This window comes from Pristiophorus japonicus, chromosome 14 (assembly GCF_044704955.1).
Source record: "Pristiophorus japonicus isolate sPriJap1 chromosome 14, sPriJap1.hap1, whole genome shotgun sequence".
Lineage (NCBI taxonomy): Eukaryota > Metazoa > Chordata > Chondrichthyes > Pristiophoridae > Pristiophorus > Pristiophorus japonicus.
Window position 1 is genome coordinate 80782780 of NC_091990.1, and position 27667 is coordinate 80810446.

The 27667-nt window shown below is 47.4% G+C and overlaps 1 protein-coding gene across 14 annotated transcripts in view; it reads right to left on the reverse strand.

Annotated features, from left to right (window-relative positions):
• LOC139279420 (hatching enzyme 1.2-like) overlaps positions 1–27667 on the reverse strand; it is a 330762-nt gene that overhangs the window by 227257 nt on the left and 75838 nt on the right. For 12 of the 14 annotated variants that reach the window (XM_070898533.1, XM_070898536.1, XM_070898543.1 and 9 more), the window contains one exon: positions 21687–21758. The exons of the other annotated variants lie outside the window; for them this stretch is intronic. In XM_070898533.1, the coding sequence (XP_070754634.1) occupies positions 21687–21758 (72 nt within the window). The remainder of the gene's footprint in view (positions 1–21686; positions 21759–27667) is intronic. 14 annotated transcript variants of the gene reach the window in all.

Consider the following 27667-nt stretch of genomic DNA (forward strand, 5'->3'; position numbering starts at 1 on the left):
ACTAGCTACCCATCATACTCACCCTCATCTGTGCCCAATCATACCAACTAACACACAAGAGCAGGCACTTAGCTCCTTTAGCCAAAGTTCATGTTTAGTCATACAGTGAAATTTTTATTTTCAGGACTTTGTGTTCTTAGTCAGCTTTGTGAACACCTTTGGAAGTGGCTTAGTGAGTTGTAGTGAATGCTGAGACATAAAGGTATCCCCCCCCCCCCCCCCCCCACAATGGTGATGAGTGTGAAGGGAATGGGTTGGACATTGCAGGGATGCTTTATGGAGCGGGTGTGGGGTGGTGCCAACCTGGCACATCATGTGGCAGTCAGGGTTTGCAGCGTGAAGTGAAGTAAATGTGGCCATGGGGAGTGTTGTGTATGGAGAAAGTCAGACTGAACACTGAGCGCAAAGTAAAGTGTGACCTTAGTTTTTTATTGCAGGTCTCCAGGGAATGAGCCCTCTGGTGGCTGTACAGGGTAAATATAAGTCCACATATATAACAACATTACCCCCCCCCAAAGTCAATAGTGTAACTATTTACAATTTGAGTCTATCTGGGGCCCTTTTTGCCCTGGTTGATCATCTCGTTGTGAAAGCTGGTGTTGTTGAATCATTTGTTGGGCCGTTGCTGGGCTGCTGTGCAGCTGGCCTTCCTGCTGTGGATGATGGGTTCTGCTTCGTGGTCAACCGTGGTATCAGTTGCTACTGGTGTGTGTGTGTTGGGGGATCAAAAAAGGTCGGGGTCAAGTTGGGTTGCTTAGGGTAGTCCGTGAATCTGAGTTTGATTTGGTCCAAGTGTTTCCGGTGAATGAGTCCATTTGAAAGTTTGACAGTGCCAGGAAGACACTTGGACCAAATCAAACTCAGATTCACGGACTACCCTAAGCAACCCACCTTGACCCCGACCTTTTTTACTCCATAATTTACTACAAATACAGGCTCATTGACTTCAATCTCGTGTGACATATTTGCGCTATCATGGTAAGCACTTTGTTGAAGCCGCATGCTCTCTATCTGTTCATGTAGATCAGGGTGAACTAACGAGAGCCTTTTCTTAAGTGCTCTTTTCATGAGCAGTTCAGCAAGTGGGATTCCAATGAGTGTGGTCTCGTGCGGTAGCGAAGCAGGACTTGGGATAGGCGAGGCTGCAGTGAGCCTTCAGTTACCCTTTTCAAGCCTTGCTTGATGGTTTGCACTGCTCGCTCTGCCTGACCATTGGACGCTGGTTTAAACGGGGCAGATGTGACATGTTTGATCCCGGTACAGGTCATGAATACTTTCAACTCGGCACTCGTAAAACATGGCCAGTTGTCGCTAACAAGGAAATCGGGTAAGCCATGTGTGGCAAACATGGCCACAGGCTTTCAGTGGTGGCAGCAGATATGCTAGCCGACATTATCTCACATTCAATCCACTTGGAGTACGCGTCCACAGTCCACAACCACAAGGAACATTTTACCCAAGAACGGGCCTGCATAGTCGACGTGTACCCTAGACCACAGTTTGGAGGGCCAAGACCATAAACTTAGCAGCGCCTCCCTGGGTAAATTGCTTAACTGCGAGCATGTATTACATCTATGAACGCAAGACTCTAAGTCCACATCGATACCGGGCCACCACACGTGGATCTAGCTATCGCTTTCATCATTACGATGCCTGGGTGGGTACTGTGGAGGTCATTGATGAAGGTGTCTCTGCCCTTCTTGGGGACCACTACTCGATTGCCCCACAGAAGGCAGTCTGACTGTATAGGCATTTCATCTTTGCGTCGCTGGAACGGCTTTATCTCTTCCTGCATTTCCACTTGAACACTGGACCAGCTCCCATGAAGCACACAGCTTTTGACGAGAGATAATAAGGTGTCCTGGCTTGTCCAGATTTTGATCTGCCGGGCAGTGACGGGTGATTGCTCACTCTCAAATGATTCCATAACCATGGCTAGATCTGCGGGTTGCGCCATTTCCACCCCCGTGGTGGGCAATGGCAGCCTACTGAGAGCATCGGCGCAGTTTTCTGTGCCTGGCCTGTGGCAGATGGCGTAGTTGTATGCGGACAACGTGAGAGCCCATCTCTGGATGCGGGCCGATGCTTTCGTATTTATCCCTTTACTCTCGGAAAACAGGGATATAAGTGGCTTATCGTCAGTTTCCAATTCGAATTTTAGCCCAAACAGGTATTGATGCATTTTCTTTACCCCATAGACACATGCTATTGCTTCTTTTTCAATCAGGCTGTAGGCTCTCTCAGCCTTAGACAGACTTCTGGATGCATAAGCAACTGGTTGCAGTTTCCCGAAATCATAAGCTTGTTGCAATACAAACCCGACGCCATATGACGACGCATCACATCCTAAACGCTTACATGGATCATACAACACAAGAAATTTGTTTGAGCATAACAATTTTCTCGCTTTTGCAAAGGCATTTTTTTGGTTTTTGCCCCAAACCCATTCGCCCCCTTTTCGTAGTAAGACATGTTGTGGTTCTAGCAGGGTGCTGAGACCAGGTAAGAAGTTACCAAAGTAGTCGAGGAGTCCCAGAAACAACCGCAGCTCCGTCACTTTCTGTGGCCTCGGTGCGTTCTCGACTGCCTCTGTCTTCGCGTTGGTGGGCCTGATGCCGTCCGCCGCAATCCTCCTTCCCAGGAACTCCACTTCAGGCATCAGGAAAACGCACTTCGAGCGTTTTAACTTGAGCCCCATGCGGTTCAGTCGACTAAGAAACTCCTCCAGGTTCTGCAGGTGCTCAACTGTGTTCCGATCTGTGACCAAGATGTTGCCCTGGAAGACCACGGTGTGCGGGACCGACTTCAGTAAACTTTCCATATTTCTCTGGAATATCGCCGCTGCTGATCGGATTCCAAACGGGCATCTGTTATAAACAAAAAGACCTTTGTGCATGTTGATGCATGTGAGGGCCTTCGATGATTCCTCCAGTTCCTGCGTCATGTAGGCTGAAGTCAGATCCAGCTTCGTGAACGTCTTTCCTCCCGCCAGCATTGCAAAGAGGTCGTCGGCTTTTGGTAGTGGGTATTGGTCCTCCAGGGAGAAACGATTGATACTTTGTAATCGCCACAGATTCTGATGGTGCCGTCTCCCTTGAGGACTGGGACAATAGGACTGGCCCACTCGCTGAACTTGATCGGTGAAATGATGCCCTCTCGTTGCAGCCGGTCTAGCTCGATCTCTACCCTTTCTCTCATCATGTACGGTACTGCTCTCGCCTTGTAATGGATGGGCCGCGCCCCCGGAATTAGGTGGATCTGCACTTTTGCGCCTTGGAATTTCCCGATGCTTGGTTCAAACAGCGAAGAAAATTTGTTTAAGACCTGGGCACATGAAGTGTCGTCAACGGGCGATAGCACTCGGACGTCGTCCCAGTTCCAGTGTATCTTTCCAGCCAGCTCCTGCCGAGCAGCGTGGGACCATTGCGTGGTACCACCCAGAGTGGTAGCTTGTGCACCACTCCATCGTAGGAGACCTCTATGGTAGCACTGCCGATTATAGGAATCAGTTCTTTAGTGTAAGTTCTTAGTCTCGTGCGAACTGGAGTTAAGACTGGCCTTGAGGCCTTTTGAACCACAACCGTTTGGAAGTCTTTTTGCCCATGATGGACTGGCTCGCGTCCGTGTCCAGCTCCATTGATATCAGAAGTCCATTTAGTTCAACATTTAGCATTATCGGGGGACATTTCATGGTGAATATGTGCACCCCATGTACTTCTGCCTCCTCTATCTGAGGCTCTGGTTCGTAGTGATCCTCCATGGATCTGTCCTCCTCTGCAACATGGTGGTTTGCAGGTTTAACAGGCTTAACTGCTTGCCTGCACACTCGTTGGAAGTGTCCCATTGTTCCACAGCCCTTGCAAACGCATCCTTTGAATCGGCATGAATGGAAACGATGATCACCCCCGCAGTGCCAACAAGGTGTTAATGGCCTTGTATTCATCACACTTGATGGTGGACTCTGAGACATCTGTGGACGTGTAGCTGCAGCTATGTGTGACCTGCCCTGTATGTTACGATTCAAAAACAACATCATTTTGTTCACAGTACTTGTAGCAGCACTTGTGTGCTGAGAGATTTGCTTAGTATTGTCACTGGTAGCAATGAACGCCTGGGCTATAGCTATGGCCTTACTCAAGATTGGGGTCTCTACAGTCAAAAGCTTGTGAAGTATGGTTTCGTGGCCAATGCCAAGTACGAAAAAGTCTCTGAGCATGTGCTCCAAATGTCCTTCAAATTCGCAATGTCCTGCAAGGCGTCTCAGCTCGGCGACATAACTCGCCACTTCCTGGCCTTTAGAACTTTTGAAGGTGTAGGACCGGTACCTTGCCATCAGAACGCTTTCCTTCGGGTTCAAATGCTCTCGGACCAGTGTACACAAATCGTTGCACGATTTCTCCGTGGGTTTCGCTGGAGTGAGCAGATTCTTCATGAGGCTATACATTGGTGCCTCACAGACGGTGAGGAGGATCGCTCTACATTTGGCAGTGCTCTCTTCCCCATCTAGCTCGTTGGCCACAAAGTGTTGGTCGAGTCGCTCCACAAAGTTTCCCAATCATCTCCCTCCAAAAATTTCTCCAGGATGCCCACTGTTCTCTGCATCTTTGGGTTTGCTATCTATATCTCGTCGCCAGTTGTGTGTGGAGAAAGAGTCAGACTCTCTTCCCCATCTAGCTCGTTGGCCACAAAGTGTTGGTCGAGTCGCTCCACAAAGTTTCCCAATCATCTCCCTCCAAAAATTTCTCCAGGATGCCCACTGTTCTCTGCATCTTTGGGTTTGCTATCTATATCTCGTCGCCAGTTGTGTGTGGAGAAAGAGTCAGACTGAACACTGTGAGTTCAAGGTAAAGTGTGACCTTCGTCTTTTATTGCAGGTCTCCAGCGTGCCTCTCCAACCTGTGAAGCCTTCTTAAATACCTGTGCTCCCAAGGGATTATGGGATCCCTTGGGACTCCGAGGAATGAGCCTTCTGGTGGCTGCACAGAGTAAATACAAGTCCAATATATAACAGAGAGGCCATCACTGGTCTCCCAGGCAGCAATAGCAGCAATGTGGTTGGTTGCTGATGCCCTGTGCACTGTGCAGCATCAGGTGATTGCAGAGAAGGTTGGTGTTGTTAGTGGTGATGCTGGTGTGTTTAGTGACGTTGGGGCTGATCGTGGTGGGATTCTAAGGACCAAGGTGAAATTGTTTTCAAGGGCACTGATCCTGCTGGAATAGTGGGCAGGTGGGGTTGAGATGACTGAAGCACCGTGTCACTGGTGAGAGAGGTTGCTCTAAGGAGGTGACAAGTGAATAGAGAATTCACTGCAAACACTTCCAAAGTACACACTGCTCAAAAATCTCTTCCAAATCCTGAAGGCTTCAGCTTCTGACATTAGAAAGAGAACAGTTGTGAAATGGTAGCTTTTATATTACTTTTGCAGCTGTCAACTAGCCAAAGCAATAGGGAGTCACTGAGAACCCAACTCCAATTACCTGGCATCCCAATAGTGGATAATCAAGGGGCCATAGGTCGGGAGGAACTTAATACGATCGCTATCACTAATGAAGTAGTACTAGGTAAAATAATGGGACTAAAGGCAGACAAGTCCCCTGGACCTGATGGCTTCCATCCTAGGGTCTTAAGAGAAGTGGCTGCAGAGATAGTGGATGCATTGGTTGTAATCTACCAAAATTCCCTGGATTCTGGGGCGGTCCCTGCAGATTAGAAAGCTGCAAATGTAATGCCCCTATTCAAAAAAGGAGGCAGATAAAAAGCAGGAAACTATAGACCAGTTAGCCTAACATCTGTGGTTGGGAAAATGCTGGAGTCCATTATTAAAGAAGCAGTAGCGGGAGATTTGGAAAAGCATGATTCAATCAAGCAGAGTCAGCATAGCTTTATAAAAGCGAAATCGTGTTTGACAAATTTGCTGGAGCTCTTTCAGGATGTAACGAGCAGGGTGGGTAAGAGGGAACCAGTGGATGTGGTGATTTGGATTTCCAGAAGGCATTCGGTAAGGTGCCAGATAAAAGGTTACTGCACAAGATAAAAGTTCACGGGGTTGGGGGTAATATATTAGCATGGATAGAGGATTCGCTAACAAACAGAAAACAGAGAGTCGGGATAAATGGGTCATTTTCCGGTTGGCAAACAGTGACTAGCGAGGTACCGCAGGGATCTGTGCTGGGTTCTCAACTATTTACAATCTATATTAATGACTTGGATGAAGTGACCGAGTGTAATGTCGCCAAGTTTGCTGATGATACAAATTGTGAGGAGGACATAAAAAATCTGCAAAGGGATATCGACAGGCTAAGTGAGTGGGTAAAAATTTGGCAGATGGAGTATAATATGGGAAAATGTAAGGTTATCCACTTTGGCAGAAATAATAGAAAAGCAAATTATAATTTAAATGGAGAAAAATTGCAAAGTGCTACAGCACAGAGAGACCTGGGAGTCCTTCTGCATGAAACACAAGTTAGCATGCAGGAACAGCAAGTAATCAGGATGGCAAATAGAACGTTGGCATTTATTGCAAGGGGGATAGAATATAAATGCAGAGAAATCCTGCTACAACTGTACAGGTTATTAGTGATGCCACACCTGGAGCACTGCTTACATTTTGGTCTCCGTATTTAAGGAAGGATATACTTGCTTTGGAGGCTGTTCAGAGAAGGTTCACTAGGTTGATTCCGGTGATGAGGGGGTTGACTTATGAGGATAGGTTGAGCAGGTCCGGCCTATACACATTGGAGTTCAGAAGAATGAGAGGTGATCTTATTGAAACTTAAGATAATGAGGGGGCTCGACAAGTTGGATGCATAGGGGAACTAAAACGAGGGGACAGTCTTAGAATAAGGGGCTGCCCATTTAAAACTGAGATGAGGAGGAATTTCTTCTCTCAGAGGGTTGTAAATCTATGGAATTCTCTGCCCCAGAGAGCTGTGGCGGAGATAAACAGATTTTTGAGCAATAAGGGAGTGAAGGGTTATGGCGAGCAGGCAGGGAAGTGGAGCTGAGTCCATGATCAGATCAGCCATGATCTTATTGAATGGATGAGCAGGCTTGAGGGGCCAAATGGCCTACTTCTGCTTCTATTTCTTATGTTCTTAAGCCCGAGGGATGGCAAAGCCATTAAAAGGTTAGTAAAATTGTAAGTGCCTGCTTTTAAGCCTCTTAACTAGTACCTTTTAATTATGTTAAATACCTGTTCCGCCGCTTGCTGTCGCATCTGCTACCCGAATGCCAACCTAACAGTTAAGAAAATCATTCAGAGGCGGGTTCAGAGCGGTATCCCGACCAGCTGTCCATCAAAGCCATTTTGACAGCGGGCCCACCTCTGAACCTGCATTCACAGGGCTGGGAAGATTCCAGCCAAAGTGTGCAGTTGCACTCAGGCAACCATGCAGCTATTCAATTGCTTTGTATGAATACATACTGCAAGAAGGCACACTTTCCAAACATAATAATTGGAAATCTTATCACACTACTTTTTAAAAATATATACCCTGAATGAATTCTTCCAATATAATCTATCTGCGTGGTCATTTTTCACACACACACTGGGGCTTGGGTTTAACATCTCAATATTATTTTTATGTTTGCTGGACAAATTGGCTCATAAATAACAGAGAAATATGGTGATAGTCCTGAGCATGAAAGAAACCTTCCCCACTCCTTCTATGCTCTCAGTGCCAGTGATATCCTGAGCGGCCTCCTGCTCAATTCACAAGGCATGAAACTTGAGGTCTATCCATATTTCATCGACAAAGGCTTCTAGCCACCTCAATCCCAAGTGGCTCTAGGCAGCCAAATGACTTATTCCTCCCACTGGAAACACACCCAGAAAGAGTACTAGAATATGTTATAAAAGAGACACATCATACACTATCAAGAGGAAGCATCAGGGTAAAATGCAACAGACACAAAATTGAACACTTATACAGTTATAAACCAGTTTAGCTTTATTACAACTTTATCCAGAAAGTTTATTGTGGAAAATAAGGTAGTAGATCAAAAGAAATTAATCCACAATAGTTCAGAAAGTATAGAGAGCAATGTTAGTAATGGTTTATTGGTCTACTACATAGTGCAAATGTACACACAATTGTTAAGTTCCATGGTTGGCTCAGGAATTTAGATAAATGCGCTACTTTTTCCACCCATTGACAGATGTTAGTAAGTGCCTCCTCTGTGAAAGCTTGATATAAATTCTTGCAGCTGCACAGGGTATATTATCTGGGTCCCTGCAAATTTCCTGATCTGGCCTTGCCTGTGGATGGGCCTCTCCATGGGTGGGTCTCTTATGTAGGCAAAGGTGTTGACTTTGCAACAGAAGTGATTATTCTGGAAACTCTTGTAGATTTGTACTGAAATAGGTCTTCTAATCTGTCCAAGGATCTAAAGGGCTGCTTCAAGATGATAATATTTTATCCATTATCAGCCTCATCAATTCAAAAAGCTTGCCATATCTACATTCACCTTCTGTGCATGTCTCGAGTTACATTAGCCAAAGCTGCAGAAGGAAACTATGGTCTCATAAGAGCCACCCTTCAAGTCTGCCTTCTGTTTCAAATAAAAGTGTTAAAGAATTATCTAACACTGCCTAGGAAGCAGGCATTAATCTACATGACTTGGCGTTCCAAGTTACAATCAGTACCATCAATAATCCCCTACATTAACAATTCTAACCACACAAAAACATTGCGGTGCCCTCTCATTCAGTCATTGCATTTCTATTGGAAAAGTAATGAAGGCTTTTTCCCTGAACAAAGCAGTCATTTGCTCGATGCATCTATGCCCTGTACATTAACTAATGTTGCAGAAATCCTTTGTGGTAGCTTGGAAGGAACTGGAGGCTAAAAAAGCTAAGGGATTCCACTCACTACCCCTCGCACTCTGAACTTATAAGGGCTCCAAGTGTGAGGATGTGAGGAGAATGCTGTTAGGACGTGTGTTGGTGTGAAGAGAGCAAAGGAAGAGATGAGTGAATTTGGAATGAGGTCCACAGAAATTGCCCGGAGTAGATGGGTGATTCATTTCCCAACACAATCAGGTAGACAGCCCATCAATCATATTAAAATGAGGCCCAGGCATTAAAATCACCTGGACCTTATGCTGGCGTTATCATGGGGGCTTCCCGCTTGCCCTATCTCCCACCCGCCTGTTTTGCCCCGAGTTAAAATAGGGGCTATGCTAAGATGCTCTTCAATCTTTCCTCAGGTTATGAGGGGAGATCAGAACACCAGTGGTGCAGGACTTCCTTCCACCCGGTGGTAAAGATCCTGCTGGAATTCGTGGAAACAACTCATTTGTACAACAGGAGTGAAATACTGGGGCAGGATCAGGGTGGGGAAATTTTAAAGAGGATTTAAAAGCCTACAATAACTAAAAGGGCAACAACTTCTTAAAGGGTCAGTAGGTAACTGATTTTTCTTCCAGCTTTAGTCAGCATCTTCAACTGCAGTGAATTTTTACCCAAGTATCTTTTTGCTTCTTCAAAAATCTTTCCAGAACAGGCAGCAGATTGTTCAGATGCTCAGTCACTTTATTACAGCAACCCCACTCAATTTCCTGGCAACAAAAAGAGCTGAATTTTTTTGATGTACACCTCAAACTCAGGGAAAGCATGCTGGAGGGAGGTCGCAATGGAACCAAGTACCATCTCTTACCCCGCCGGACAGCAGACCAGTGCCAGAGAAAAAGCACCCTCGCTTCGCAAAATGAAATTGTAAAGACATCACGTACAGTGCACCATGGTTCAATAGTTCTCTAACTCACCTGGAACCTGTGTTTCGAACCCCTCTTACAAGCCTATTTTGCATATTGCTCCTTACTAGTCCATCCTCACGCTACAAGCCCTTCTAGCACTTGTGCACCCTATTTTATCAGCTGGCACTTAGAAATATCCTATTTACACTTGCCTGCATCTAATCTTGTTAATATTGTTCGAGGAGAAAATTGCACACAAAGCATGGGAGACACAGGTAGAATCCCTGACATCAGGCAGCACATTCCATTAAAGGAGGTAATGCTGCTGTGGGGTAGGCTGTTAGTGATGGAGTAATCAATGATTCAGTGGCTGCTGCAGGTGAGTGGGTGCAAAGCAGTGCTTACATTTATTATCATAGAATATAACACAGAAGGCCATTTCATAGAATGGTTACAACACAGGAGGCCATTCGGCCAGTCGAGCCTGTGCCGGCTCTCTGCAAGAGCACTTCAGCTAGTCTCACTCGCCCGCTCTTTCCCTGCAGCCCTGCATCTTTTTTTCCTTCGGGTACTTATCCAATTCCTTTTTGCAACCTACAATTGAATCTGCATCCACCGCCCTCTCAGGCAGTGAATTCCTGATCCTAAACACTCGCTGCGTAAAAAAGCTTTTCCTCATATCGCCGTCGGTTCTTCTGCCAACCACCTTAAATCTGTGTCCTCTGGTTCTCAACCCTGCTGCCAATGGAACAGTTTCTCCCCATCTACTCTCTCTCGACCTCTCATGAACACCTATCAAATCTCTTCTCAACCTCCTCTGCTCTAAGGAGAACAATCGCAGCTTGGAGAGCAGGCTCGAGGGGCCGAATGGAGCCTCCTGTTCCTATTACTTATGTTCTCCAGTGTATCCACGTAGCTGAAGTCCCTCATCCCTGGGACCATTCTTGTAAATTTTTTCTGCACCCTCTCTAAGGCCTTCACACCCTTCCTAAAGTGCAGTGTCCAGAATTGGACACAATACTTCAGTTGAGGCTGAACCAGTTTTTTTTATAAAGGTTCATCATAACTTCCTTGCTTTTGTACTCGATGCCTCCCTCTATTTATGAAGCCCAGGATCCCATATGCTATTTTAACCGCTTTATCAAACTGCCCTGCCACCTTCAATGATTTTTGCCGATGTACCCCCAGGTCTCTCTGCTCATGCACCCTCTTTAGAATTGTACCCTTTAGTTTATATTGTCTTCCTACCAAAATGTATCACTTCGTATTTTTCTGTGGTAAATTTAATCGGTCACATGTCTGCCCATTTCACCAGCCTGTCTATGTCTTCTTGAAGTCTATCACTATCCTCCTCACTGTTCACTATAATTCCAAGTTTTGTGCCAACTGCAAATTTTGAAATTGTGCCCTGCACACCCAAGTCTAAGTCATTAATATATATCAAGAAAAGCAGGGTCCTAATACCGACCCCAGTCCAAAAAACAACCGTTCACCACTACTCTGTTTCCTATCATTTATCCAATTTTGTATCCATGCTGCCACTGTTCCTTTTATTCCAGGGGCTTCAACTTGCTGGCAAGCCTATTATGTAGCACTTTAGCAAACGCCTTATGGAAGTCCATGTACACCATATTAACCACATTGTGCCTGTGCAAGCTCTTTGAAAAAACTATCTAATTAGTCCCACTCCCCTGCTCTTTCCCTATAGCCCTGCACATTTTCTATATATCTAATGCCCTTTTGCAAGTTACTATTGAATCTGCTTCTGGTACAGATCTGGTACTGTATAATGAGACAGGATTAATAAATTATCTCTAATATGTCTCTACTTATCTGTAGAATAACCACGAGACCTAGTGCTATGCTTGAACTGCTGTGACCTTAGTCTCTTTATTGTAATTGCAGAGTAGCCTCACTGCATGGTGACCAGCCTTTTATACAGCTCCTGCCTGGGCCTCCCACAGTTGCACCCTCCAGTGGTACCAGCATAGTATATACACGAGTATACATATGACAACATTTCCCCCCCCCCCCACAAAGTCTTTGATGCGAATTAGTTACAGGTTGAGGCGATCCAGAACTCTGCGCTCCCTGGTTGATCGTCTGAGTGTCACTTCTGGCATGGGTGAGTTGGTCGGTCCACTGCTGTCTTGCAGCGCTGTTAGTCTGATTGGACTGTTGGAGATGGTGGGATCTTCCTCGTAGTTGGCAGCTAGGTTTGTTGCTGATTGGGTGTGTGTAGGTGGATTGCTGAAGGTAAGGTCCTCTTCCGGTAGTTCGTGGTTACCTGTAAATTGTAATTTGGGGGTCTTGTCCAAATGCTTTCTGCACGTTTGTCCGTTAAGCAGTTTGACAACAAAGACTCTATTCCCCTCCTTGGCTGAAACAGTGGCAACGACCCATTTGGGGCCATGACCGTGATTCAGCACAAACACCGGGTCATTTAGTGATGTCGTGTGATACAGGCGCGCAATCATGGTACATGTTTTGCCGATAACGCCTGGTTTCCACCTGATAGTTGAGCGAGGTGCTCAACCCTGGAAGAAAGTTACCGAAATAGTTCAGGAGTCCCAGGAACAAGCGCAGCTCCATTACATTTCATGGTCTGGGTGCATTCTTGATGGCCACTGTCTGAGTCCATGGGCCGGATGTCGTCTGCCGCAATCTTCCTCCCCAGGAATTCTACCTCTCGCGCCAGAAAGGCACACTTGGATCGTTTCAGCCGGAGTCCGACTCGGTTTAGTCGACTTAAAACCTCTTGCAGGTTTGTGCAGTGTTCGGAGGTGTCGCGACCAGTGATTAGGATGTCATCCTGAGATGCAACGGTGCGTGGAACCGATTTCAACAGACTCTCCATGTTCCTTTGGAAGATGGCTGCAGCCGAGCGAATCTCGAATGGGTACCCGTGATACAAAAACAATCCCGTGTGTGTGTTAATGCACGTTAATTTTTTCGACAACTCAGCCAGCTCCTGGGTCATGTAAGCGGAGGTTAGATCCAGCTCAGTGAAGATCAGCGGCTTTGGGTAGCGAGTACTGGTTCTGTAATGAAACTCAGTGATCATTACCTTGTAGTCACTGCAGATTTTGACCGTGCCATCGCTCTTTAGTACCGGGCCCACTCGTTAAATTCGACTAGTGATATGATTCTCTCACATTGAAGTCTGTCCAATTCGATCACCACTTTCTCCCTCATCATGTAAGGGACCCCTCGAGCCTTGTGATGAATAGGCCGTGCCTCGGGGACCAAGTGGATCTGCACTTTGGCGTCTGTGAAGTTGCCGATGCCTGGTTCAAATAAGGATGGGAACTTGCTCAGCACTTGAGCACAGGAAGCATTGTCCACTGAAGGTAAGTGTTTTGATGTCTTCCCAGTCCACCGAATCTTCCCCATCCAGCTTCTGCCAAGCAGCGTTGGCCCATTGCCTGGTACAACCCACAGTGGCAATTCGTGTATCTCTCCATCATAGGATACTTTTACATTCGCACTGCCGATAACTGGGATCAGTTCCTTGATGTAAGTGCGCAGCTTTGTCTGAAATCGGGCTCAGCTTCAGTCTTTGTTGCTCCACAGCCTCTCAAATGCCTTCTGGCTCATAAGTGACTGACTTGTCCCCATGTCCAACTCCATGTAAACAGGAATGCCATTTATCTTGACTATCATCATCATGGGGGGACTTTTGGTAGTGAAAGTGTGCACCCTGTGCACTGCTTCCTCAGGCTGAGTCGCCTCTCTAAGTTGTACTTTGTAATCCTTGCTGGGTCGGTAACCGCCTGCCGACTCCTCTACCACGTTTTGAGTCGCAGTCCTTCTGCACATTCACTGTGGGTGGCCCTTTTGGCCGCAGCCTTTGCAGTGTCTGAATCGACACAGACGGGCCCGATGGTTACCCCAGCAATGCCAGCATGTTAAACGATTCACATTTACACCCCTTGACAGACTCTGAGTCGGACTAATTCTTTGATCAACAGTTACCTTCTGCACAGTATTTGCCAGTGAGTTTTGATTCTGGGAGAATCGCAACGTTAAGGTCGTGAAAGCCTGGCTTAAGGTGAGGTCTGCTTCATGTCCCGTCCCATCGTGAAAACATCACGTAACACATTGTTGAGGAGTTCGCCAAATTCGCACGGTTCCGCGAGCCTCCGTAGGTCTGCGACATATTCCGCTAAATCGTGGCCCTCGGTGCGTCAGTGTGTGTAGAAGCGATACGTGGCTAGCGAAACCCAAGTAAAGGCTTCACCCTCTGTAAACTTTTCTAAACTACCAACGGCAGCCATCTCTGAGTGTAAGTCCGTGATCTGTACTCGTCGCCAGTTAATATGTCTCTACTTAGTGCTGTGCTTGAACTGCTGTGACCTTAGTCTCTTTATTGTAACTGCAGAGTGGCCTCACCGCGTGGTAACCAGCCTTTTATACAGCTCCTACCTGGGCCTCCCACAGTTGCACCCTCTAATGGTACCAGCATAGTATATGTTGCTGGGATCCCTTGGGACTTCAAGGGATGAGCTCCCTGGTGGCGGAACATGGGAGTGCATGCTTTACAGATACACAACATCACTGCCGCCCCCCCCGCCCCCCAAAGTCAAAGTGAAAACTATTTACAAGGTGAAGTGGTCGGGAGCCTTTCTTTCCCTGGTGGATCGCCTCGGTACAAATGTCTATTCTGGTGTGTTGGCTGTGCCCTCGCTGGGCTGGTGTGCTGTTGGCCCTGCAGAGCTGCTAGGTGAGCCTGGCCTTGCTGGGCTGTTGGGCGTGATGGGTTTGATTTCCTGGTCCGGCGTGGTGTCGTTGATCCTTTGGGTGTGTGTTGTGGGCTCGAAAAAGGTGGCGTCTGCTGTGGGTTGTTCAGGGCAGTCTGTGAACCGCAGCCTCGTTTGGTCCAGGTGCTTTCTGAAAATTTGTCCATTGTCTAGTTTGACTACAAACACCTTATTCCCTTCTTTAGCTATCACCGTGCCTGCGATCCACTTGGGACCATGTCCACAGTTTAGCACACACACACAGGGTCATTCAGATCAATTTCCCGTGACACAGTGGCGCGACCATCGTTTACATTTTGTTGCTGCCGCCTGCTCTCTACCTGATCATGCAGGTTGGGGTGAACCAGCGAGAGTCTGGTTTTAAGTGTCCTTTTCATGAGTAGCTCAGCCAGGGGCACCCCTGTGAGCGAGTGGGGTCTCATGCGGTAACTGAGCAGTACTCAGGACAGGCGGCTTTGGAGTGAGCCTTCTGTGACTCGCGTTTAAGGCTCTGTTTGATGGTTTGTACTGCTCACTGTGATGCTGGTTTAAATGGGGCCAAGGTGACATGTTTGATCCCATTGTGGGTCATGAAGTCTTTAAATTCGGCACTGGTGAAACATGGCCCGTTGTCACTGACCAGTATATCAGGCAGGCCGTGGGTGGCAATCATGGCCCCTCAGGCTTTCAATGGTGGCGGTGGCGGTGCTTCCCGACATTATTTCACATTCAATCCATTTTGAAAAAGCATCCACCACCACCAGGAACATTCTACCGAGAAACGGGCCCGCATAGTCAACATGGATCCTCAACCATGGTCTGTCTGGAGGGCCAGGAGCACAAACTTAGTGGTGCCTCTCTGGGCGTGTTGCTCAACTAAGCACATACGCTGCATTGCCGTACACAGAACTCGAAGTCAGAGTCGATACCGGGCTACCACAGGTGGGATCTGGCTATCGCTTTCATTACTATACCCGGGTGTGTGCTGTGGAGATCCGAGATGAACATCTCCCTGCCCTTTTTTGGTAGCACGACGCGGTTACCCCACAACAGGCAGTCTGCCTGAATGGGCAGCTCGTCCTTTCGCCGCTGGAACGGCCTGATTGGCTCTTGCATTTCAACAGATATGCTGGCCCAGCTCCCATGCAGTACAGTTTTTTTTTACTAGGGACAGCAGAGGATCTTGGATGGTCCAAGTCCTAATCTGGCGGGCCGTGACAGGTGATTTATCATTTTCAAACGCTTCCATGACCATCAACAAGTCTGCGGGCTGCGCCACCATCAACAAGTTTGCAGGCTGCGCCATTTCCACCCCCGTGGTGGGCAATGGTAGCCGACTGAGAGCATCTGCACAGTTCTCGGTGCCTGGCCTGTGGCAGATAGTATAGTTATACGCTGATGGCGTGAGTGCCCACCTTTTTATGCGGACTGAGGCATTCGTATTTATCCCCTTGTTTTCAGCGAACAGGGATGCGAGGGGCTTGTAATCGGTTTCAAGCTTAAATTTGAGGCCAAACAGGTACTGATGCATTTTCTTTACACACGCTAATGCCTCTTTCTCAATCATGCTCTCGGTCCTCTCGGCCTTCGACAAGCTCCTGGAAGCAGAGGCGACAGGTTGCAACTTCCTCGCAATGTTAGCTTGTTGTAATACACACCCGACTCCGTACGATAATGCGTCATATGCTAGCACAAGTCTTTTACACGGGTTATACAAGACAAACGGCTTGTTGGAGCATAAAATGTTTCTGGCTTTCTCAAAAGCAATTACTTGTTTTTTTTCCCCATACCCAGTTCTCAGCTTTGTGCAATAACACATGTAGGGGCTCTAAAAGTGTGCTTAACCCTGGTAGGAAGTTACCAAAATAGTTGAGGAGTCCCAGGAACGACCGCAGCTCCGTGACGTTGTGTGGCCTGGGCGCGTTCCTGATAGCCTCTGTCTTGGCGTCTGTGGGCCGAATGCCGTCTGCCACGATCGTTCTCCCCAAAAACTCCACTTCTGTTGCCATGAAGACGCATTTCGACCTCTTCAGCCGCAGCCCTACGCAATCCAGTCGCTGGAGGACGTCCTCCAGGTTTTGTAGGTGCTCGGCAGTGTCCCGACCCGTGACCAATATGTCATCCTGAAAGATCATCGTGTGTGACACCGACTTGAGTAGGCTCTCCATGTTTCTCTGGAAGATCACTGCAGCCGACCGAATTCCAAACAGGCATTTGTTGTAGATGAACAGTCCCTTGTGCGTGTTGATGCAGGTGAGGCCCTTCGAAGTCTCCTCCAGCTCCTGCGTCATGTAGGCTAAAGTCAGGTCGAGCTTGGTGAATGTCTTGCCTCCTGCCAGCGTCGCAAATAGGTCATCTGCCTTAGGTAGCCGTTATTCGTCCTGTCGCGAGAAACGATTAATAGTTACTTTATAATTGCCGCAAATCCTGACCGTGCCATCATTTTTGAGTACTGGAACAATCGGGCTGGCCCACTCACTGAATTCCACTGGGGAGATGATGCCCTCGCGTTGCAGCCTTTCCAGCTCGATTTCCACTCTCTCCCTCATCATGTGAGGTACCGCTCGCGCCTTGTGGTGAATGGGTCGTGCCTCTGGGACCAAGTGGATTTCCACCTTCGCCCCGGAAAAGTTTCCAATGCCAAGCTCAAAAAGGGAAGGAAATTTGTTAAGAACCTGGGTACATGAGGCCTCATCGACATGTGATAGCGCTCGGATGTCATCCAAGTTCCAGCGGATTTTGCCCAGCCAGCTCCTTCCAAGCAGTGTGGGGCCATCGCCCGGGACAATCCAGAGTGACAGTTTGAGCACCGTGCCCTCGTAGGTGACCTTGACCATGGCGCTGCCCAGGACAGTGATGAGCTCTTTGGTGTACGTTCAGTTTCGTGTGGATGGGGCTCAGGGCTGGTCTGAATGCCTTGTTGCACCACAGTTTCCAGTTCCATGTCTACAGGTGAGCCATTCAATTTTACATTTAGCGTTATACGTGGACATTTCGTCGAAAATGTGTGCACCCCGTCTACTTTAGCATCTGCCTTCTCTGAGGCTCGAAATTGCTTTGATCCACCATGGACCAATCTTCCTCTGCCACATGGTGGTTAGCAGGTTTTGCAGAGCTTGCAGCTCGTTGGAAGTGCCCCATTGTTCCACAGCTCTTGCAAACATACCTTTTGAAGCGGCATGAATAGGCGGAATGGAAGCCTCCACAACGCCAACAAGGTGTGAATTGCCTTGCACTCATCCTTTGTTGGGGACTCAGTCATCTGGGTCACCTGAGGCCTGCTGGCAGTTGCAGACTCGTGGGTTCTGTCCTGTACATTTATGCTCGCAAACAAAGTTCCAGTTAATTTATGAGCATTACTAGCACTTGTGTGCTGAGAGATTTGTTTGGTGTTATCACTGGTGGACATAAACGCCTGTGCTATCGCAATGGCCTTACTGAGGGTCGGTGTCGCTACAGTCAAAAGTTTTCGTAGGATGGTCTCGTGGCCAATGCCCAGAACAAAAAAGTCTCTGAACATTTGCTCCAGGTAGCCATCAAACTCACATTGTCCTGCAAGTCACCTTAGCTCGGCGACGTAGCTCGCCACTTCCTGACCTTCAGATCGCTGGCACGTGTAGAACTGATACCTCACCATCAGCACGTTCGGGTTAAGATGCTCCCGAACCAGTGTACACAGCTCCTCATACGACTTATCTGTGGGTTTCACCGGAGCCAGAAGATTCTTCACGAGGCTGTAGGTCAGTGCCCTGCAGACTGTGAGGAGGACCACTCTCCTTTTTGCAGTGCTTCCTTCTCCGTCCAGCTCGTTGGCTACAAAGTACTGGTCTAGCCGTTCGACATAGGCTTCCCAGTCCTCACCCTCCGAGAACTTCTCCAGGATGCCCAAAGTTTGCTGCATCTTTGCGTTGGGTTCATATTCTCGTCGCCAGTTATTGTATTCCTAACATGTATGAGGCTGTACACAGGGAGGTTAAAGTAACAGTGACCCCAGTCTTTAATAAGACACTCGAGTGAGGAACAGGCCTTAGGGGCCGGCTTATATACAGTGCCCCCAAGGGATGCTGGGATCCCTTGGGACTTCAGGGGATGGGCTCCCTGGTGGCAGAAAATGGGAGTGCATGCTTTACAGATACACAACAGTAAGAATCAGGAGAGAGTTTTTTTCCGGGCAGACACAGAAGGTAGTAGGGTTTGGGGGCAGGAGGATGTGGGTGAAGAGCGATACGAGGAAATGGTCAGAGATGGCCTTATCTGCGATTGACACAAAGGGAGTAACGAGGCCTTGAGAGATGGCAAGGTCAAGTGGATGGCCGTGAATATGGGTTGGGGGTGTTTATATGAAAGGGAGAGATTAAGGGAAGATAGGAGGCTATTCAACTCAGGAGAGAGCATGATGAATTGAGATGGAGATTGAAATCACCAAGGTTGAGAAGTTGCTCAGTACAGAGGCTGAGGGAGCAGTGAAGATATCTCAGTAATACATTTTTTTATGGTACTTGGGTAGACAGTAGAGAACGAGAATTTTAAATAAAAGGGGAGAGATGTGTAATAAGGGGAGATGATCAAAGGAGGAGAAAGTGTCAGAGGAGTAGAAGAACAGACCAATGTGTGATTTGGTAATGAGTGCCACACCACCACCTCAGCGGTCTGGGCGGGGCAAGAGGTGGACGGAGAGCCAGGCGGGGAGGCTTCATTTAAGGGTAAGGTGTCATCACCCCTCAGCCAAGTTTCTGTCAGGGTGATAATGTCGATGCAATCATCCACGATAAGCTCCATCATGGCAAGGGCCTTATTCGCAAATGAATAAACATTATGGAGGGAGATGCGAAGTGGGTTGGTGAAGGCTGACCCACTGCCAGTGTCAATAGGGTCAGCGCTGGTAGTGGTGAGTTGGACGGGGAGGAGATTGGCAAGCACTGATGTTCCATCTTCTAGATTGTGTGGCTGCTGCCTTCATTTTCAGGAAACATAAGATGATTTTCTTTTGCTGCAGACATCAACAAAGGATACGGCAGATTCATTGCAGTTTGTGGACATCCTGCACCAACAGAAGTGACCCAAGATGAGTCGGGCCTCAGTAGCGGAAGGCATGGCCAACAATGGTGGAGCGATTAAAAATCAAGGGAGACGCAAGAGGCCAGAATTGGAGGAATGCAGATATCGTAACGGGTTGGAGGGGTTACAGAGAGAGGGAGAAGGGATTCGAAAACAAAGTTGAGAATTTTAAAATTGAGGCGTTGCGAGACCGAGAGCCAATGTAGGTCAGCAACCACAGAGATGATGAGTGAAGGAGACTTGGTGTGAGTTAGGATACGGAAGCAGAGTTTTGGAGGAGCTGAATTTATGGAGGATGGAAGTCCGGCCAGGAGTACGTTTGAACAGTCAAGTGTAGAGGTAACAAAGGCATGGATGAGGACTTCAATGGCAGATGAGCTGAGGCAGGGGTGAAGTCAGGTGATGTTACAGAGATGGAAGTAGGCGGTCTTAGTGATGACAGATATGTGGTCGGAAGCTCATCTCGGGGTCAAATACAACACCCAGGTTGCCTCAGACAGTTGTCAGGGAAAGGGATGGAGTCGGTGGCTAAGGAACGGAATTTGTGGCAGGGATCGAAGACAATGGCTTCGGTCATCCCAATATTTAGTTGGAGGAAATTTCCACTCATCCAGTACTGGATGTCAGCCAAGCAGTCTCGACAGTGGAGGCGTCAAGAGAGGTGGTGGTGTGTTAGAGCTGGGTGTTGTCAGCGTACATGTATGGAACCTGACATTGTGTTTTTGAATGATGTTGCCAAGGGGCAGCATGTTGATAAGAAATAGGAAGGGATCCAAGGATAGATCCAGAGGAAACTGTGCTGCAATGGGAAGAGTAGCCATTGCAGATGATTCTCTGGCTACGACGGGATAGATAAGAATGGAACCAGGCGAGTGCAGTCGCACCCAGCTGGACGACAGAGGAAAGACATTGGAGGACGATGGTGTAATCAACTGTGTCAAAGGTTGCAGACATGTCAAGACTGCTTTGGTTAAAAAATATCCATTGGCAGCCCAGGCTTTTGAGAAAGGCTGAGGCATTGAAGAAAAAACCTTTAAGATAGACAAAAACGTTTATTAATTGAATTGTCTTTATCAGATTATGAAATAAAAAAGCCTGACTCAAAGATTTTGACGTTGGAAGTAAGGTTAATATATGCAGGAAATAAATAGGACTTACAATACATGTGTCTATATTGTATATGGCATACACCATTGTGAACTGCTGGTAACCATTTTAACGGGAATTCCAATTTTAATCTCATCACTAAACTGTAATGGCTCCCACCATACAATCAAAATAAATAATTCATTTGCGTTAAACTTTACCAGGAAAGCAATGATGGAGTTGTGCCATTGCTGCGAGTATACCTGAACGCAGGTTAAAAGGTACTTGTGGGTGCCCTTAACTTAGCTATTTTCTTCAGGTGCAATTGTATCTTTCAGTTTTTGCAGACTGAATTACTGTTATGTCAACCATTTCTAGGCACTGAAATGCCAAACAGGGCAGTCCTCCCTACTCCCACTTTTTGCAGGACCACTGTTCTACTGCTAAGGGCTCATTCTTATCAGTGTTCTATTATCAGTCAGTCAAATGCAAACAAAAATCAGAAAATCTTCTAAAGGTTCGCTATAAAAATTTCCTTCCCTTTAACTGGTCACTGCAGCCCTTTGCAAAGATATCTCATACCTGATTTAGCGAGCTCCCTTTGAAAGGGCAATTGCACGCTGGGAGCTTGTTTTATATGTGCAATTAATCATGCCCCAGAAGACTTATCAGAATCGATTATGCTTCGCTTGGCTATGCATAGAACCTGCACTAAAACATTCTATTACCATCCATGGTCATTATGGAAAATCAAACCCAATGGGAGAATGGGATTGAGAGAGGGTAAAAATAAGACAAGGAAGAAAGAAAATGAGAGTACAATTCTTTTTCAAGGAATTAATTGGCAACAAACCAGTCATCAAAACCAGAAGTCGCATAGATGGGCTGGATTTCAAAACTTCTTCCAGTGTATACTTAAAGTTAATGACATTATTAGTGGGATACTATATTTAAAACATGTAGCTCTTTATCAGTATAATGATTTGTTTTTCTGTACTCAAGCTTTGAACCAGTGTTCATTGCAGCATTACATCATAACAGCATCATGAAAACATCTAACACAATTTATGAATTACACAAAAATTTTAAGCCAGCAATTTTCTTACCTAGTTGTTTGTTAACTGCCATGATTTTGCTAACTACATCATTGAAGTTCACTCCTTTTTCTTTAAAAGCATCTGGAAATCAATAACAATTTCAAGTATTTAAGTTTAGAATTTTCCCTCCATTTACATCATTTCTACCTTCCCTTTCGATCCTCAGAGCCACCTGATCCTTCAGTTGCCACCCACACAATTGATTAAAGGAAAGGACAATCAAATGATCTGCTAAAATACGTCTGGAAACCCCTCGATCCCTGCAAGGTGTAGAATAAAAAGTACAAGTGATGCTTCATTCAATTTTCCTTTCCTTCTGGAGCAAAAAAAAACTTTTGTCCATCAAAGGCTCCTCCTTCAGCATAGTCAAGATCAGGAACTTGCTATTTGGAAACTCAGACACCAGTCTATGCCTTAGTCACTGTATTGCACAATGCATTGCAGCAAAAAGTTTCAAAATCTTCGACTTTACACAAATGATTTGAAAGTACTCCTCCAGTGGCTTAGTAAAAGCATTTGCGATGAGTCAATTATTTAAAAAAGGATGGGAGATAAACCATGAAATTATAGACATATTAGCCTGCTGTGGGAAAGATACAGAAATGTGTCATTAGGGGCAGAGTGATTGAGCACTTGGACAAATATGAACTGATCAGAAAGAGCCAGTATGGATTTGTAGAGGGCAAGTAGTGTATAACTAACCGAGCTGAATTATTTCAGGAAATCACTAATGTGGTAGATAAGAGAGTGTCTATGGATGTTATTTATACAGACTTCAAGAAGGCATTCAATAAGGTTCTGCTACTGTTAACAAAACTAAAAGTGCTTGGAATTCGAAGCAACCTTTTGACATGCATAGGGAATTGGATAGGAGGTAGGACAGAGAGAGTAGGGGTAATTGATTTGTACTCCAGTTGGCAGGATGTAACAAGTAGTATGTTCCAGGGATCTGTACTGGGTCTTCGGCTTTTCACTGTATGTATCAATGACTTAGATAAAGAAATAGAGAGCCACATATCCAAGTTCGCTAATGTCACTAAGTTAACTAAGTAGTTTCGATGTTAGCAGGCATATGCGAAGGGGCATTGATAGATTAAGTGAGTGGGCAAAAGTGAGGTAATGGTGCGGGAGCGGGAAGAGAAGCCATTGCAAGTAGTTCTCTGGCTCCGACTGGATAGATAAGAATGGAAGCAGACCCACCCAGCCGGACGATGGAGGAGTGGCGCTGGAGGATGATGGTGTGGTCAACCATGTCAAAGGATGCAAACACGTACAAGGAGAGATAGTTTACCACAGTCAGAGTCACATAGGATGTTATTGGTAACTTTGATAAGGGCTGTTTCAGTACTGTGACGGGGCAGAAACCTGACTTGAGGGATTCAAACACTGAGTTCTGGGAAAGATGGGCCCGGATTGGGGAGGTGACAGCACATTCAAGGACTTTGGAGAGGAAAGGGAGGTTAGACATGGGGCGGTAGTTTGAAAAAACAGAGGGGTCAGGAGTGGATTTTATGAGGAGGGTGGTGATGATGGCAGGGGACGTAGACAGTACCTGAGGAGAGCGAATCGTGAACAATATCAGATAACATAGGGGCCAGGAAGGGAAGTTGGTGGTCAGTAGTTTGGTGAGAATAGGGTTGAGGGAGCAGGAAGTGGGTCTCATGGACAAGCTGAGTTCAGAGAGGGCATAAGGGCAAATAGGGGAGAAACTTGAGAAAGATGCGGGATCAGGGCAAGGGCAGGGGGAATCCTCAGGGGAGGTTTGGCCCAGTGGGCTGGGGAAGGGAGGAAAAGAGGTACAGGCAGCTGAACAGACGATCACAATGACAAAGTCGTCCATGAGGTTTCTCGCACCTCTTGAAAGTGAGGGCAGAGGAGGCAGGGGAGAAAGAAGGCTTTAAGAAGACAGTTTTGTAATGGAGCAGAGAAGCTGGGAATTATCTTTGCATTCAAGAATGATCCTGGAACAGTGAACAGTTTTGACAGAGGAGAGTAGAGCCCGATAGTGCTTTCTGCAATAATCTGTAACCTGGCCCGGTATATTCCTCACTCTACCATTACCATTAACGCTGGGGACCAACCCTGGTTCAATGAGGAGTGTAGAAGAGCATGCCAGGAGCAGCATCAGGTGTACCTAAAAATGAAGTGCCAACCTGGTGAAGCTACAACACAGGTCTACATGCATGAACAACGGAAGCAGCATGCAAAAGACAGAGCTAAGCAATCCCACAACCAACAGATCAGCTCAAAGTTCTGCAGTCATGCCACATCCAATCATGAATGGTGATGGACAATTAAACAACTAACGGGAGGAAGAGGCTCCATGAACATCCCCAATGATGGCGGAACCCAACACGTGAATGCAAAAGACAAGACTGAAGCATTTGCAATCATCTTCAACGAGACGTGCCGAGTGCATGATCCATCTTGACCTCCTCTAAAGTCCCCAACATCACATAAGTCACTCTTCAGCCAATTCGATGAACTCCACGTGATATCAACAGCTGAGAGCATTGGAACAGCCAAGGCTGAGCTCTGATAACATCCCGGCTGTATGCTGAAGACTTGTGCTCCAGAACTAGCCACTCCTCTAGCCAAGCTGTTCCAGTACAGCTACAACTCTGGCATCTACCTGACAAAATGGAAAATTGCCCAGGAAGTTCCTGTTCACAAAAGCAGGACAAATCCAATCCAGCAATTACTGTCCATCAGTCTGCTCTCAATCAGCAAAGTGATAGGGCAGAGAATTCCAAAGATTCACAACCTCCGAGTGCAGAAATTCCTCATCTCAATCTTAAAAGGCCGACCTTTTTCCCTGAGGCTATGCCCCCTAGTTCTAGACATTCCAGCCTGGGGAAACAATCTCTCAGCTTCTATCCTGTGAATCCCCCTTAGAATTGTGTATGTTTCAATGAGATTACCTCATTCTTCCAGAGTATATGCCCAATCTACTCAATCTCTCCTCATAGGACAACCCTCTCATCCCAGGAATCAATCTAGTCTTCACTGGCTGGAGTGATATCTAGCACAAAAGAAGATGGTTGTGGTTGTGGCCCCAGAATATCACATTCTAGAGTTCCTCAGGGCAATGTCCGAGGCCAAACCATCTTCACTTGCTTCATCAATGACCCTCCCACCATCATAACGTCAGATGGGATGTTCAATGATGATTGCACAGTGTTCCATTCCATTTGCAACTCTTCATATAATGAAGCAGTCGTATCTGCTTTCAGCAACCTGGACAGCATGTAGGCTTGGGCTGATGAGAACATAAGAACATAAGAATTAGGAACAGGTGTAGGCCATCTAGCCCCTCGAGCCTGCTCCGCCATTCAACAAGATCATGACTGATCTGGCCGTGGACTCAGCTCCACTTACCCGCCCGCAACCTGTAACCCTTAATTCCCTTATTGGTTAAAAATCTATCTGTGATTTGAATACATTCAATGAGCTAGCCTCAACTGCTTCCTTGGGCAGAGAATTCCACAGATTCACAACCCTCTGGGAGAAGAAATTCCTTCTCAACTCGGTTTTAAATTGGCTCCCCCATATTTTGAGGCTGTGCCCCCTAGTTCTAGTCTCCCCGATCAGTGGAAACAACCTCTCTGCCTCGATCTTGTCTATACCTTTCATTATTTTAAATGTTTCTATAAGATCACCCTTCATCCTTCTGAACTCCCAACGAGTAAAGACCCAGTCTACTCAATCTATCATCATAAGGTAACACACTCATCTCCGGAATCAGCCTAGTGAATCGTCTCTGTACCCCCTCCAAAGCTAGTATATCCTTCCTTAAGAAAGGTGACCAAAACTGCACGCAGTACTCCAGGTGTGGCCTCACCAATACCCTATAAAGTTCCAGCCGGACCCTCCTGCTTTTGTACTCCATCCCTCTCGCAATGAAGGCCAACATTTCATTCGCCTTCCTGATTACCTGCTGCACCTGCAAACTAACCTTTTGGGAGGGACTGGAGTGCATCGTCACGCCCGGCAGCCAAATTTTAATTTGATTTTATGATTTTTTTTAAGTTCATTTGTTTTAATTGCCGGTGCTTTTAGTGTCCCCCTCCCCTTTTATAGGGGGCACTTGGGAAAAAAAATTTGATTCTGTGCCAAAAAAAAAAATGGCATTGTAAATGTTGGTGTTTCCCCCAGATCGGGGAGCACGGTTTAATGTTTTTCTGTTAACTCCTAAAAGATTTTCATGCACAAGGACCAATGGTGGAGCTTTGGAGGCGTGGCCTATTCAGTTGGAGCTGTGCTGTGGTGAGAGAAGGAACTCCCTGCTTTAGCTCCTGTCTCGAAAGCCTGGAGTGAGCCCTGAGAACAGCCCAGGAAGAGGAGGAGAGGGCTGGCTTACTACACATTCAACGTCCAGACGGAGAGGTGGAGCGCAGAAAAATTTATCATTTATTACAACTACAGAGAGTTGGAGAGGGGGGGAAAGAACAACCTGAGGAAACACCATCCAGTGTGGAAGGAGGGAGAGTCGTTTGTGCAATATTCGACAGGTGGGTGTGTTTTGGTGCATTCCCCAAAAGACTTTGTTGTATCGGTGGGGGGAGGAAAGAAGATAACTTGAGGGCCGGAACATCGCGGGGGGTGTGTGTGTGTGGAAATGTGCGTGGGGGTCTTGCTTACAGCTAGGCCCCACACACCACTGAAGCACCCCTCCCCCATTGCCTAGCCTGGATAGCTGGAGCTACCAGGCTGAAGAAACAATTAATCCACCCTAATTAACATCGTTGGGAGTGTGTACCTGTGTGGCTCCAGCTGCACCAGGTGAAGACATCTTCTCCCCTCACCCGAAGACCACCCCAAAGACTATTTTGTTTGCCATCTGGGGATTGCACCCACCCACAGCTGCGAGGGGAGACCTGCCCTCGCAGTTTCCCCCCTTCCCACCCCCCCTCTCTCTTTCTCTGTTACTCTCTGTTTCTCCCCTCTCTCTCTGAGAGCCCCTTTTTTCTTAAATTACAAAAACAATTAAGACAACTGAGCATAGGGAGCAAGGCCCCTCCCCAATTGTCAACTAGGGGAGAGGTGTGCCTCGTTAAGAGCTCCTCTGCTCAGTCTTTTGAACGAGGCCATTAAAGACCAGTAAGGCCTGTGACTTTGGGGTGGGTGTAGTTCTTAAAGGGACCCCGCGATGGCGACCCCATCCACGTCGGTGGCAGGGCCGGCAAGGACGTATGCGCAGGCGGCATCCGCAACTACGGTGCCTCCTGTGCCTCCTGCTGCCCTGCCACCTTTCAGATTAATAACGAAAAAGCACGGGGTCAAGAGCTACACTCACCCCACAATGAGCATCGAGGAGTGCGTGCGGGCGATGGCTGGGGTAGTCGGCCCCTCGGCCATTGTCGCGGCCTCCAAGATGTCTGGGAAGGCGGTGTTCTTCCTGGTGTCGGAGCGGGCGGTGTCCCTGGCCATCGAGAAGGGGCTCACGGTGAGCGGAACGTTCCTGCCGGTCGACTCTCTCTCTCTCTCTCTCTCTCTCTCGAGGCCACCGCGCAGAGGGTCGTTCTGTCGAACGTCCCGCCCTTTGTTCCCGCTGAGTTCCTCCTCCCTCACATACAACAACTGTGGGAGGTAAGGTCGGGGATCAACCCCATACCGCTCGGCCTTAGGGAGAGCCGCCTGCGCCACGTGTTCTCCTTCCGCCGCCAGTTTTTTGTCCGGCTGGAGCGGGAGGAGACGACAAAGGGCCACTTTGATGTGGCGCACGAGGGGACTGCCTACCGCGTCTTTTGGACGTCGGACGGCGTGCGGTGCCATGCGTGTAGGGAGGTGGGGGACGTCCGCAAGAACTGCCCCGCCTCCAAGGCCGCCAAACCACCGAAGGCGGCCAAGGCTGGCGCCGCCGCCACACCTCTCCCAAGTCGCGACCGCGTACCGGAAGCCGTAGGTGCGCGGGCATCGTCGGAGGCCTTTGATTTCACGGCCTCCGGCAGGGGGGAGGGAGAGCGTCTGACCAGAAAGAAGGCGCGGAG